At 37.3% G+C, this 13,764-nt stretch overlaps 1 protein-coding gene across 3 annotated transcripts in view; it reads right to left on the bottom strand.

Annotated features, from left to right (window-relative positions):
- rph3aa (rabphilin 3A homolog (mouse), a) overlaps window positions 1-13,764 on the bottom strand; it is a 41,530-nt gene that overhangs the window by 2,998 nt on the left and 24,768 nt on the right. For all 3 annotated transcript variants that reach the window (XM_042509905.2, XM_088071524.1, XM_042509906.2), the window contains exons 2-15: window positions 11,272-11,400; window positions 10,999-11,128; window positions 8,526-8,609; window positions 7,142-7,304; window positions 5,910-6,092; window positions 4,875-5,081; window positions 4,512-4,591; window positions 3,619-3,693; window positions 3,405-3,514; window positions 2,877-3,003; window positions 1,809-1,862; window positions 948-1,099; window positions 232-313; window positions 46-142 (exon numbers count right to left, since the gene is read on the bottom strand). In XM_042509905.2, coding sequence (XP_042365839.1) covers window positions 46-142; window positions 232-313; window positions 948-1,099; window positions 1,809-1,862; window positions 2,877-3,003; window positions 3,405-3,514; window positions 3,619-3,693; window positions 4,512-4,591; window positions 4,875-5,081; window positions 5,910-6,092; window positions 7,142-7,304; window positions 8,526-8,609; window positions 10,999-11,128; window positions 11,272-11,387 — 1,660 coding nt within the window. In that variant the 5' untranslated portion in view covers window positions 11,388-11,400. The remainder of the gene's footprint in view (window positions 1-45; window positions 143-231; window positions 314-947; window positions 1,100-1,808; window positions 1,863-2,876; window positions 3,004-3,404; window positions 3,515-3,618; window positions 3,694-4,511; window positions 4,592-4,874; window positions 5,082-5,909; window positions 6,093-7,141; window positions 7,305-8,525; window positions 8,610-10,998; window positions 11,129-11,271; window positions 11,401-13,764) is intronic.

Below are 13,764 nucleotides of genomic sequence, written 5' to 3'. Positions count from 1 at the left end.
AAAAATTAATGAATGAGGAAACGTTATTACAAGACACTGACTCACCAATGAAATCATTGGATTTCCCCATGTCGTAGTCCCAGACGGAGATGTCGAGGGTTTTCTTGGCTAACTCGCCATGTTTTATTTCATAACCGAACTCCTGCAACACAGTAAACACAAAATGTTATGACGAAATGTTGAAGTTCACAGAATGTGCAGACAGAAAGAGACGGTTTGGACAGAACCGACCTCGTTAAACTCTGGATTCAGAGTCTTCTTTTTTATCTGCGTCTTGTTTTTAGCCTTCTTCCCCATGTCGGGCTTCAGACATCTGCAGCACAAAAGAAATCATTGTGTTATTATTATCATCCAGACACGTTTCATGAGCGCTTAAACATCTGAATCCTTAAAATGTTACTTTGATTTCTATCAAAAACACGGGAAAGAACATCATGAGCAATTATGCAGGAAATGTCCTGCAAATAATAATAAAATAAAATAAAATAAAATGAAATTACATCAAATAAAATGAGGTATTTTCAATATACTGCATGCTAAGAAGATTTTTTACTGACTATCACAGCCTGGGATATGTGAATGATTAGCAGTAACATTGACATTTATACATTATTATTTTTTTGTGCAGCATCAAATACTCACGTTTTTACCAATTTGCACACAAAATGCGCTTTTCAAAATCAGGATATAAAACATATCATACATTAATATTATTTTCCACTTTCATTGAGTTAGTTCTTTTAACCAACATCAGTCCTAATCAGAAATATCAAGCATTTTAACCCTTTAAACACCAGGTTTTTATCATGATGCCACTATGTTTTTAAATGAAAACACACACACATACACCACACACAAATTGAATTATTTTTTAATAACTACATGCAAAGTTTGTTTTTTGGGGGGGTGGGGGGTGCACTTAAAAGTTATTCTAGTGAGATACATACACTTTGACGAATGGGTCAGAGTATCCGTTGGAGTCCATGGCGGCCAGGTGAGCACAGCGGACCACGCCCACAATCAGTCGACCCTGCTGACTGTTGTAGAGCAGCGACACCAGGATACGACCCCTCTCCTCCGAATCCTCACCCTCATTCAGCTGCACACACACAAACACACACAAACACACACACATAATTAATGGTACACAGTAATGTCACTGATCCGGAAGCTGCAGGGATTACATGGTGATTATCATAATATCTACTGATGGAGGATAATGTACCTGCTTCAGTACAAAATTATCTACATTTATATTATTACGCAACAGGCTTAACTCTATTTACATTAACATTTTGTGCTTTACATCAGCAAAAAGACAAAAAAAACCGGATTTGTTCGTCTGCCTCTAAATACTTTGACTTATCTTTATTTCCTGTGCTCCAGCAATTTTTTTTTTCGAATGAGCTATAAATATATACTTGGTAGCATTTTTTTATATTGTAACACAACGCCAAGAACTGCTGTGTCACTGTAAAATCAGTTCCCGTCATGAAATGTAAACTGAGAGCGGAAACATTGGATATTTTAATGATGCTGATGAAGAAATTTAATGTGGATCAATGTCCGGCCGACATCCGATCTGTTTAATAAGTTATGTACCTGTTAGATGCATTAATAATGCAGACAAAGAGATATAAACACACAATACTTATTTTACTTGTTTTTGCAAGAAATCAAACCAGTTTGCTCAGATGACAAAGGCTTACATATAAACAAACTACAGGTATGTTGACTTCTTTGAAAACAGCAGAAAAGTCAAACAATATCCAACGCACAGTACAATCAGATCAATGTGAGGGTCTTACGTCATCCTCATAGAGAGCCATGCCACGAGCCGGACCTCCCACAGCCTTCTTCACCTGTACAGAGTAAACCAGTATAACCATCATCATCATCATCATCATCATCATCAGTGTTATCACCGCTCTTTGTACACACAAAAGCATCCACAATGAATCAAAAACAACTAAAAGTAAATAAAAAAGACGATGGAGAGCATGAACAGTATTAACCCCGTAGGACCCGCTTTAATATTACACACACTAGCATTACTCTGTGCAGCTGGCAGCACGGATTAGTTTAAAAAAAATATTGACTTTGGTTGTACAAGTTGACAAGGAGGATGAAACAGCTGATTGTTCGACAGCAACCCAGTAAAATAAACAGACAAACAGAGCGGAGCAGCGCGGATCTCGGACATGGTGGCTGGCAAAGTGGATCTCCGACAGCGCGGATCTCCAACAGCGCGGATCTCCTAAACACAAGCTGGCAGCGTGGATCTCCGACAGCGCGGATCTCAGACACAGAGGCTGGGAGTACGGATCTCCGACAGCTTGGATCTCTGACATCGCAGCTGGCAGCACGGATCTCTTACAGCGCGGATCTTCGACACAGCTGCTGGCAGCGCAGATCTCTGACACATCCACTGTGCAGCAGGGATCTCTGAAAGGCAGCTGGCATTGCAGATCTCTGACAGCGTGGATCTCTGACACAGTAGCTTGCAGCGCGAATCTCTGACAGCACAGACTTCCAACACAGCAGCTGGCAGCGCGGATCTCTGACATAGGTTGGCAGCGCGGATATCTGGCCACTGGTAGCCCGGATGTCGGACAGCGGCAGCGCGGATCTCCGACAGCGCAGATCTCCAACACTGCAGCTGGCAGCGTGGATCTCTGACGCAGGCTGGCAGCGCGGATCTCTGTAAGGGAGGCTAGTGCCCGGATGTCTGACAGCAGCAGTGCGGATCTCAATTCCTGAATTAAATATTATCATCACACAACTATGCCACACCAGAGGACAATTAAGGACTACCACACAATAAAGTGGATATAGGCTATACTATTTAATAAAATAAGGCGTCTCCCCAGGCTCACCGGTATCACGCGCTCCAAACAAACATTGAAGTTCTTCTTCTGGTTAAACTTGAGTTTCTTCAGAGCCACTCGCGTCTCTCCGATGAATTCATTGTGTCCAAACTTGTCCTCGTCGCTCACTGAGAGCCTGAGGACAGACAGATGGCGTAAAGGACATTTACCCAAGTAAGCACAAATGTGAGTTACTTGTACTTTACTTAAGTATTTCCATTTTATATGATGATTTTATAGAATATGCTGCATTGCTGTAGATTAAACTCCCCAACAAGATATAAAGAAGTTAAAATGAGCAAAACCTCAAACATCTACAGCAGGAAAATGACACATTAATGCAGCAGGAATATTGACCCGAAAACGTCAGATAGAGTATGAAAACAAAAGCTTTAAAAATTGTTATTTTTGGAAGTTGCTCATTGTCTTCTTTCTGTCATGCCTTTAAAAGAAATTAAGCCAATTTGCTCCGATCTCAAAGAGTTAAGTAAATAATCTGAATTCTTCTTCCACTATTTTGGTTAAGGTTGTTCTTACCGGAGAGTTTTGCGTGTCATTTCTTCATCAGTGATACCGTGATAAACCAGAGTCTCGTTCCACACTGGATTCAGAGTGGTTTTAAGGGTCTTAGTGCGAAGCTTGTTAGACTGAAGAAAAATAAAAAAAATAATTATTACAGCTTTAAAATGCCTAAATCAGAACTGCACAGTTTTCAAAACCTTAAAGTATTAATATGATGACATCATTGTACCTTACTGGCTCCAGGTAAGAGGTGCAGCTTCACATACGGGTCAGCGAGTCCGTTTGAGTCCATCGGCTTTAAACCCTGAAACACACATTAAAATTATCAGTCATAAACAAACACTAAATTTATTCTGATATTGCACATATTTTATTGCATCAATGACCATCTTTACATGCAAACCAATATAATAATAATAATAATAATAATAATAATAATAATAATAATAATAATAATAATAATAATAATAATAATAATAGAAATTTAAATTGCTGCTGTTACTGCACTTTTGTATGAATTGTTTTATTTTTAATTTCTTTCTTTTTAAACTTTTTTCCTTTTTTTTACTCTTTACTTCTGTCAGTCTTGATATTTCTTTTGTCTGTTACCTGCCAATGGACTACAGATTTAAATTAGAAGTCCTGCTAACTCCAGTTTGTTTACATTTGTATTTCATACTGATGTTTATTAATGTACTGTGTCCCTTTTTAGATAAACATTAAATAACTACATAAATAGATAAATAAATAAATAAATACAAAGATATTCCACTGTCACTCTAATTATGACATTTTCAACAATGCTTGTCCTATGTTGTCCTGTCTTGTATCTTTTATAAGTTTTATGTATATAGTTTTTTATATAGTGAAGTTATACATATATATAAGTATATATTATTAAACATAAAATCTCTTTTTAGTTTTGCTTTTATCAAAATTTTATGGTTTATACTTACTCTTTTTTTTCCGATCCTTTTTTTTTTTTGTTTGTTTTTGTTTCTTCAATCAATCTGTGAAGCACTTTCATTTGGTTTGTCTTAAAGGTGCTACATAAATCAAAGCTGATTGATTGACTGACTGACTGATTGATTGATTGGTTGACTGATTGATCGATGTGTTTACCTTTGCTTTGACGATACAGCAGTGCAGGCTGTGACTCTCCTGCTCGTACAGGAGGCTGAACTCCAGAGATCCCAGAGTGGCTGTGGGAATAAAAAACACAAGAAAACATCTAAGAGAAAAAAGCAATCTGTGCCGTCTCAGGAAGCAATTTCCCTCCAAAGCAGATAAACATTGATTTGTTTCTGTTCATCGCTCCTCTGGGAACTTCTGTAGCAGCTGCAGGAAGAGTTATATTACTGACAAAGTGATAAAAATGAGTCAAAAAGACTCAAAGTGATAAAAAAATTAATAAATCAACATCTGGGGCTGGTAAAGACACTGTATGAAGCAGAGGTTTGGTTTTAGAGGTGAAATCAGTCTTACTGGCATCATCTGAGTCGTAGTCATTGTCCTCGTCCTCTGTCCGATCAGGTGGGGGTCGTGAGGGGGCGGGGTTATTGATTGGAGGCTCAACAGCTGGATTAATTCTGGCTGCAGGAACATGTGATGAAATGGAGCTGGACACAACAGGTTGTCTTTTTAACTCCACAGCTGGAGCGGACGCCGTCTCCTCCACATCTGCAGCAGGAGCTGTGATATGAAAACCAGCAGTTTAACCCTTTTTAAAGCTTTTATTGACAGTTTTTTTGTGCTGCGTTCAGATGTCTTTCAGGTGATTAAACCTTTGAACTAACTGAGCTAACTTGATTTTCCTTCAAAAGGCAATGAGCAACTTGACAAGAAATATTCTTCAAACTGAAGGTGTAAGATAGAAGGTAGATTTATTGGTCATTTTTTAAACAAAGTTTAAAAAACAGAATTACATTTGTCCTTAATCCAACTCCATCTCTGGAGTTGAAGGATGAGTTGATTAAAGTCACCAGCTACTATGAAGATTTCATCCGGTTGCTTGGCGATGTTGCTGCTGATAGCATCATTCAAGTCCTGCAGTGCATTTTTTTTAAAATTGCATCAGTCTTGTGTCCTGTTGGCTCCCAACAAGGTCTGCCCATCCAGTGCAAGAATTTAATAGATTTGAAAAATATCTTTTTTAAAAGTTGGGGGGAAATGTCTAGAAAGCTATATTTCTTATACTCATAATGATATTTTTACATTTATTTTTGACAATTATTATCATTTTTAATACATTTCCAGGTCATTTATTTTCCTTTTTCTTTTCCTATTTTATTGATTTTGTTTTTGTTTTGCTAATTTCTGGTAATTTTCTTGTAATTAAAAAAAAAAATCTTTAGGTATTTTTTTAATTTCTTCCTAAGTTGCTCATTCATTTTTTCTCACATTTTTGAAAAAAATAAAGCCAATTTTCTAGGTCTCGAAGGGTCGATAAAGTCTAAAACATGTTTTTATTGATATTGACTCTTTCCTGTTTTTTTCCTGGAAGGAGCAGCAGCGTTTTACCTGAGGTGGGGGCGACCTGCTGCAGGTTTGCTCGAGGTGGTTTGGAGGCTAACACATGTCTCTCAGTCTTGGTTACAGCTGCTGGACAGGACTGAGTCTCATTAGAGCTGTCAGCTGCTGTTGCTGCTGTCTGCTCCCATTGTTCGAATCCGCAGGACGACGGCTGCTGCTGCTGCTGAGGATCTGAGGACACAAAATGAGAACATCACTGCCACAACAACAGATGCTTCTGATGCAGCTACAACCACAGCAACACTGGAGGAAACACACGGGTCTGAAGGAATCCTGCACCCAAAAAATTCACATTTATTTATCGGTTACTCACCACCTGTTACATTAAATTTGTGAAGGACTTTAATTTTCCTGTGTGCCTCCTCTGTGAATGCAAACACAGAGGAAACTTTTTAATGAATTAAAAAGTTGTAGATATTTGATTTTGGGTATGTGGGTGTGTGCATATACATTTAGTTAATTAGAGTTTAGGTTTATATTAATAAAGAGGCTGGTTAATTAGGGTGTGATTAAATACTTCTTCTCACTCCTTTTCAAATATGTAAACTAAGTCTTTGTGTGTCACCATTTCTTTTGCTTTATGTTTTTATAAATATGACTTTTTGTGTCTGTCTGCTTTTTTCTTTTTTTTACATCAAATCAAAAATCAAATCAAAGTCATGTTTACTATATTTCATAAATCTTTTTTGATATGTCATTCTGACAATGCTGATAAGTATGGAAGCCCTAGAGGGCCATATATTCATACTTTTTTCCCAAGAGAACAGTAATAGTTTTCTCGAGATCTCGAAAAAACAAAACTGTGTTTTCCCGAGATAACGACATAATTAATCTCGAGACAACAAATTAAATGTGATAGGCCTGAGATTTCTGTCACACGTGTGGATAAGTTGTTTGTTTTGTGCTTTTATGGGGTTTTTTTCTCTAAAATATGTTTTAAACAAATGAGTGAATGTTACAACTTGATTTTTAATATTACAACAGCTGTCTGTCGAGCTCTGGATGCATGTACATGTATAAGTCTGCTTCTCTCACTCAATTTGTCAAAACTGGAAAAAAATATGCATTTTCACTAAAACGTGACTATTCAAAGGCCCTCCATAGAAACAGTCTGGTGCACAGCCGAGTTTTGCTGTTATTAACCCCTGTATGACTTCAAATGATCATTTTACATTTACAGTAAACCATACAGAAAGTTTGAATCTCTTTGTATGAACTACCATGTCCCTGATGATGTGCTGGAGGTTCCTGTGATCCATCACGGTCTCCTGGACCAGAACTGTCCTCGGTGCTGGACTGTCGAGGTCTGGACAGAGGGAGGGGGGCGGGGAGACCCTGCTGGGTTCTTCCTTTGAAGAACCAAGCTCCTGAACGCTTCTGGACCTGCAGCGACACACAGCCCATTCAGATGAAAAGGTGAATGAATGAATGAATAATTGGATAAATAGATAAATAAATGCTTTTTGTAGCACTTTCCTGGCAGGAAAGTAAAAAAATGATTGCTTTTCGTGGTGATTTATTGGCAGATTTGATTTAAATGCTTTTGAAAGGCATCTGAATGCAGCTCAAGAAAACTGATGTTGATCCAGGTGTTAACCCTTTGAAACCCTTTGAAGAAGGCAACAAGCAATAATAGAAATGACACGAAAAATAGCAAGGAATTAATAAAATAGTGAGAAAGTTACTACAATTTGTTTAAAAAAATATTTTTTTTTAATTGAATTCAAATGTTAATAATAAAAAAGATGGAAATGACCTGCAAAAGAATAAATGCATAAAATAATTATTCTGATTATAAATGTATTTTTCCCCTAGCTCTTTTTACTCTCTTTTTTCTTTGGTCCCTAGATTTCTGTCCTAGGTTTTAAAAAATACTTTTCTTAATAAACTAATTTTGCACAATATTTATTCTTTTTTTAAAAAAAATATTAACAATTCACTCTTGGGGTTAAATGTTTAAATATTCTTGAAAGTTGTCTGAATGCAGCAAAAAAAAAAAAAAAAGAGATGTTGCTTCAGGTTTCAAATGGTTAAAGGGTTAAATATATTAGGCTGATTCATTATTTAATTTTAATGTGAACAACAACAACAAAAACATTTTATTTCTCCATTTCCTTACTCTATGGAGCGGACACTTGGCCACTTTGTGCTTCGCGGCATTACAGTTTAGTTATTGTGCGTCTGAGTGACAGCAGAGAGCATTTATTTAAAGAGTCTGGCTCCCCGAGGCAGAAACCTCAACAAAATGCAGAGCCATCATCAAAACGACATTGTATAACTGCATCAGAGAGAAAAACAGAAAGCAGACCTCACTCCTCATGTTTCATATTGATCAAAATTCTGTATGAATTTTTAAGAATTAAAAAAAAGCGCTGGAATAAATCATTTTTTGGTACTAAGGAGGGCGTCAGTGAAAGGTAATTTTCCAGGTCACTGGGCAGTGAAATGCAATTCTGAGCTAAAAGACACGTCTAAATGCCAGAAAGTGGTTCATATCATGAGAGGAGTTTCTCTCCTGGTGGCGGCAGGATGACATAATAGCATCATTTGGCGCCATGATTTTATCACGCCCACTCTTGTTCCTCGCCGTCCTCGTCCTCTCACCTCTAACTGCTCGTTGCAGATTCTGCACAGCCACGTAGGACTCGTCCTGCTGTTGCTGCAAATCCCACATTTGCTGCACATGTTCTGCAAAAAAAAAAGAAGCATATTAGATAATTAATTATTCAGATCCTTCACTTAAATTAAAATAATAATAACACACTGAAAAACATGAGAGGGTAACAAGCAACGAAATAAGAAATGGCCTAAAAAATAGTAAGAAATTGTTATAAAAGTTAATGATAATTACGTGAAAAAGTAAATAAATAAACCTCAAGAAAGTGCAAAAAAGAAAATTAATATTTTGGGGTTTTTTTTTGTCACCTTGTTTTAAATATATAATTAAGAGAACTATGAATATAGTTTCCTGTACATTTTCTGAATTTTATAACATTAAATACATTTTTAGAAACTCAATTCAGATAATTTCTTCTTTGTCACCTTTTACTATTTATTGCATTTTATTTATTTATTTTGCTGTTTGCAGTTTGCTAGACATTTCTTCCAAAGTTGCTCATTATTTTTTTTCCCACCAATTTTCTCAGGTTTCAGAGAATAAATGCTAGTGAAACCAGGTGTTGAAGGATTAAAACAGGATTGTATTGTATTATTGTTTATTAAATGGACTAATCTAATAATTATTTTTAATTACTTTAAAAAAGTTGTGAAAATAGTAATAAACAGTGGTCACAATGACCCAGAGCTCAAAGTGACACCTTTACAATGTTTATTTGTTTTATCTCAACGTTATTACTGATACACTGCAATTATTAAATGGAAAAGCAGCATTTTGTAAATCCAATCAACTAATTGATTAATGGTTTCAGCTGTAATTTGTGTGTAAAACTCTTAATTTGTGAAGTAAAAAGTAACTAAAGCTGTGAAATAAATTCAGTGGGGAACAAAGTTTAATATTGACTTCTGAATTGTTGTTTATTGGAAGTAGAAGCACAACAAAAAAATACTTAAGTACAAGTACTCACCCCCAACTCATCAATTACAGCAGTTCAGGGCCGTATTTTACAAGCTGGGACTGAGAACGTGCTGACAAGTTCCTAAAATTTGTACATAAGTAGCTACTGTTAATATACTTAGTAACATCCCAGTGCAGCATGAGACATAGTATATAAATATATATATATCCTCCACGGATCTGATGGCAGGTGCACCGAGCACATATATTTTTACAGTTCAGAGAGCTTTAACCTCTATTTAGTTACTAAAAAGCACCAAGAAGCAGAATGTGGTTCCTGAGACCAGGAGACACGGAGAGCACGTCAGAACATGTTAGCGTATGGACGGCTGGGTGCTCATCGCCATAGGAAACCTCTCCGGATCTCCACACCACTATAGAAGACACAGTAAACACAAATCCAGGGACGTCCTCACGTCCTCTGGGGACTCTCTGCTGCACGCTGATCCGTCTCACTGACTCTGGCCTCAAGCTTACATATCAGAAATGCTGACTCCGTATGAGCCGTTTGCAGCCTTAAATCCTCAGGTGGGGCCCCTCTACCTTAAAACTAAAGGTGATGGTGGTTTTGCCACGAGGGCCCCTCAGGTTTGGAACAAACCTATTTTTAAATATTTGCTTTTATGTGATGTCATTTGTTTAAATTCATCTGTTTTAATTAATCTTTTTTTAGTTTGTATTTCATTTTTCTTTTATTCTGTCTTGATTGTGTTTATTTCTGTTATTAGTGCTTTTATTTCTGTGTTTACTGCTATTATTCTTGGAGCTATTTTTGTTTTGTAATTGCTTCTCTTTTTTGTCTGGCTGTCGTTTGGCAGCCAGACAAAAGTTATGTTGCTTCTGCAAGAAGAAGAAGAACACTTCTCGCTTCTGCTTTGCTTTGTGCATCAGAACACTTTGTAAACTCTGTTTTTAAAAATACCATATAAGTAAATTTATTATTATCATTATCATTATTATTGTTATTATAGTTGTCGTCATTGTTGTTATCATCACCGGCGTGATTGTTGTTGTTATTGTCATCGTTGTCATAGTTATCATTGTTGTCATCGTCGTTGTTATCATTGTTGTCATTGTCGTTGTTATCATTGTTGTCATCATTGTTGTTTTTGTTGTCGTCGTGATTGTTGTTGTTATTGTAATAGTCGTCATAGTTATTGTCATAGTTATTGTCATAGTTATCATTGTTGTCATTGTCGTTGTTATCATTGTTGTCATCACTGCTGTTGTTGTCATCATTGTTGTTGTTGCTGTTATTGTTGTTGTTAATATTATTACTATTATTGTTGTTTTGTTGTTGTTGTCGTAGTCATTGTTGTCGTCATTGTTGTTGTCCTCATTGTTGTCATCACTGCTGTTGTTGTCGTCACTGTTGTTGTTGTCATCATTGTTGTTGTTGTCATCGTTGTTGATGTTGTTGTTATTGTTGTTGTTATTTTTATTACTATTGTTGTTGTTGTTATTGTCCCTGTTCAAGCTGGAGGACAATACAGATCCACCTACTTTGTTACACTGCACACAGAGGACAGCCGTGACCCCCTGTTGTCCAAAAGACGCCCCACACAACAAACAGCGCGACTGTCCGTCCCCACACGCCGTCTTCTTGATGTTGTCCAGTCGGCTGGTGAGACGCCTACGAGGACATGTAAATAAATGTGAGCACACAACACAAACTTGGCACAGGTTTCACCCCAAAAATCATTCGACTGGGCGAGCATCTCTGCTCGCTCGACTGCTGTGATCCAGTGTAACAGAGACAATAGTTTGTCATCTCACTCAATCCTCTCATGCTCCGTGGCCTCCATCATGGCCGCACGAGCCAGGACGCTGTTGATGATCTCCTTCTCCTCATCCGTGAGCTCCTCCCCCGGGGCACCGCCAGACATGTTCATCGTCCACCCGATCCTGGACCCAAAACACACACACAGAAATAGACACGCAGAGTATAAGTGGCATGCAAAGCAAAGAAAGCAAAAGCTCGGACAAAAAAAGGCAAGGAACTCCAAAAAGTGCATCGCTAAGGAGAGCGAGACGCTAAAAGCTCGGGACAGGAGCACAGCTGGAAACATTTGGGACTCAGAGCAGCGCTGAGCCTCTGCAAAAAGTGTCACACACTATAGCTCATAAGTGGGTTACATGATGAATTTACTTAATAATACATGAAACCAAGTATCATCTGAGAGCATATGTATGAAATTTTGTTCATGCGACTCAAACTAGCAGCCTGAAGGCTCCGAATCACAGTGAACAAGGAAAAGTTTAACTTAAGTCTCTCATTAACTGAGTTTGTAAAAGTGTTAAACGGCAAAAACACTACATGGGGGTAATATTTACAATATTCAATGTGATATTTTGAGCTTCATGTTGGTGCACGATTACCAAAAAAAGCAATGATATTATACTATCTTCATGTGCTCCATGGAAATATCATATTTGAGCACATGGAAGTCATAATTGCGAGTGGGAAGTTGGGAAATTTCGATGCTACCTGAGTGGCTGAATTGTGATATTTGCATGACGTTTCAGGGCAGCAGAAATGGCAGAAAACTATATTTACTTTTAAAAGTTTAACATTTCAGCTTATGCATCTATTAGCTGCAGCAAGCAAGTAAACTTGTAACTCTAAAACATGCCAGGCGAGTATATTAACATTGATGACAACATTATTTTATAACACAAGTTGCGACTTGGCGTCATAAATGATGAATGATAATGAAAATGGCAGGGAAAAGTCAATATTTGGTCAATGGTAAGAATTTTTTTTTATTAATTGACATGTTAAATATCACTTTTTGATCACATGTTAACTGTAATATGGTAATAATGTTAACTACTGTTCATATAGATTGACCTAAAATAAATACAAAAATATGATATAAGGGAAAAAAATGATATATAAAAACAAAAATAAACTGGAAACAGCTATCAACCTCTTGTGTTAACGCTCATCAACACAACGAAGTCAGAAGAACAACTTCCCAACTCGGAAACTGTGATCTTCCAACATCATATAAACGCAGCATCAAAACAGATCATCTTTATCCAAAAGCTCAGTTTCTGAGACAAAACATTTGCATTAACTGTCTCTTCTCATCCGTGTTTCTGCACATTCTGCAAGCAATATCATGGGAAGCCACAAAAATACCAAACAGACACATCTGAGGAAAAAACAAACGCTTGCCTCCGTTCACAATCTGCCTGCGTTTGATTTTCACTGGCAGGAAATGTGGCCTCTGCTCTGTCAGACGGCCTCAAGTGATTTTAAACCTTAAAGGCAGATTTATGGAAGCTTTCCAGTAACCAGCAGCAACACTTCGGACTTAGAAAGGAACATTTTGAGAATGTGTGTTGACTTATTTTAATTTTAAAAAAAGAAATATTCACTCCATCCGCAGTTAAACAATGAAGAAGGCAAAAAATAAAAGTAATAAATAAAAAATGTATTAAAACCCACCTGAAAGCAGGAAATTAAGAATTTGATGCTCGAAATGTGATGGCAAGAAACAAACACTTTTTGTGTCGCTATCCCGACAGAAAATGCAATAATGTTTTGGTAAAAAAACATTTGGCTGCTATACAAAACACCCATGTTTGGTCCTCAAAACAAACAAACAGACAAAAAACACTGGAAAGTAACAGTTGCAAAACACCCACATTTGATGCCTAAAATCCCCAACGAGAACAGCAACAAGTTGCTACAAAGTACCCACATTTAGTTCTTGGAGTTCCTGGAGAAACAGCGACAGGTTGCTACAAAATACCCAAGTTTTGTGCCTAAAAATCAGCTGAAAAAACAACGTCTCACTAAATCACAGTCATTTTTGTTATTTGTTAGTCTCAAAGACACACAGGAAAAAACATCAACTTGTCACTACAACACACTAATGTTTGGTCCCTGAAAAACAGCGACATGTTGCTATGAAACACCCAAGTTCAGTGCCAGATTACATTTTATACTTAATGTAGAATCTTGTGTTGGAAGTGTGCACTAAAAAATTGAAAGGACAAAATGAAATGTACAAACTGGCTGCAATCCATGTGAACACAATTGCACAAAGTAAAATCAGTGACCGAATCAGAACCTCAGACACAAAACTGCACGAGCAGGCCTGCGCATAACTCAATTCACCGTCCATTCAACTGTCAGTGTGCTACGGCTGCAGAGGCACTCCTTTTAAAAGCTCTGCGAGGACCTAATTTGATTATCCATGATTTATTTCAACTCTACCACACCTACCGCTGTGCCCGCGCCCCCGGCCATTAAATTCC

Source organism: Plectropomus leopardus, chromosome 20 (assembly GCF_026936395.1).
Source record: "Plectropomus leopardus strain MGB_pleo_1.0 chromosome 20, ASM2693639v1, whole genome shotgun sequence".
NCBI classification, from domain to species: Eukaryota; Metazoa; Chordata; class Actinopteri; order Perciformes; family Serranidae; genus Plectropomus; species Plectropomus leopardus.
This window is presented reverse-complemented; position numbering and strand designations above follow the sequence as displayed.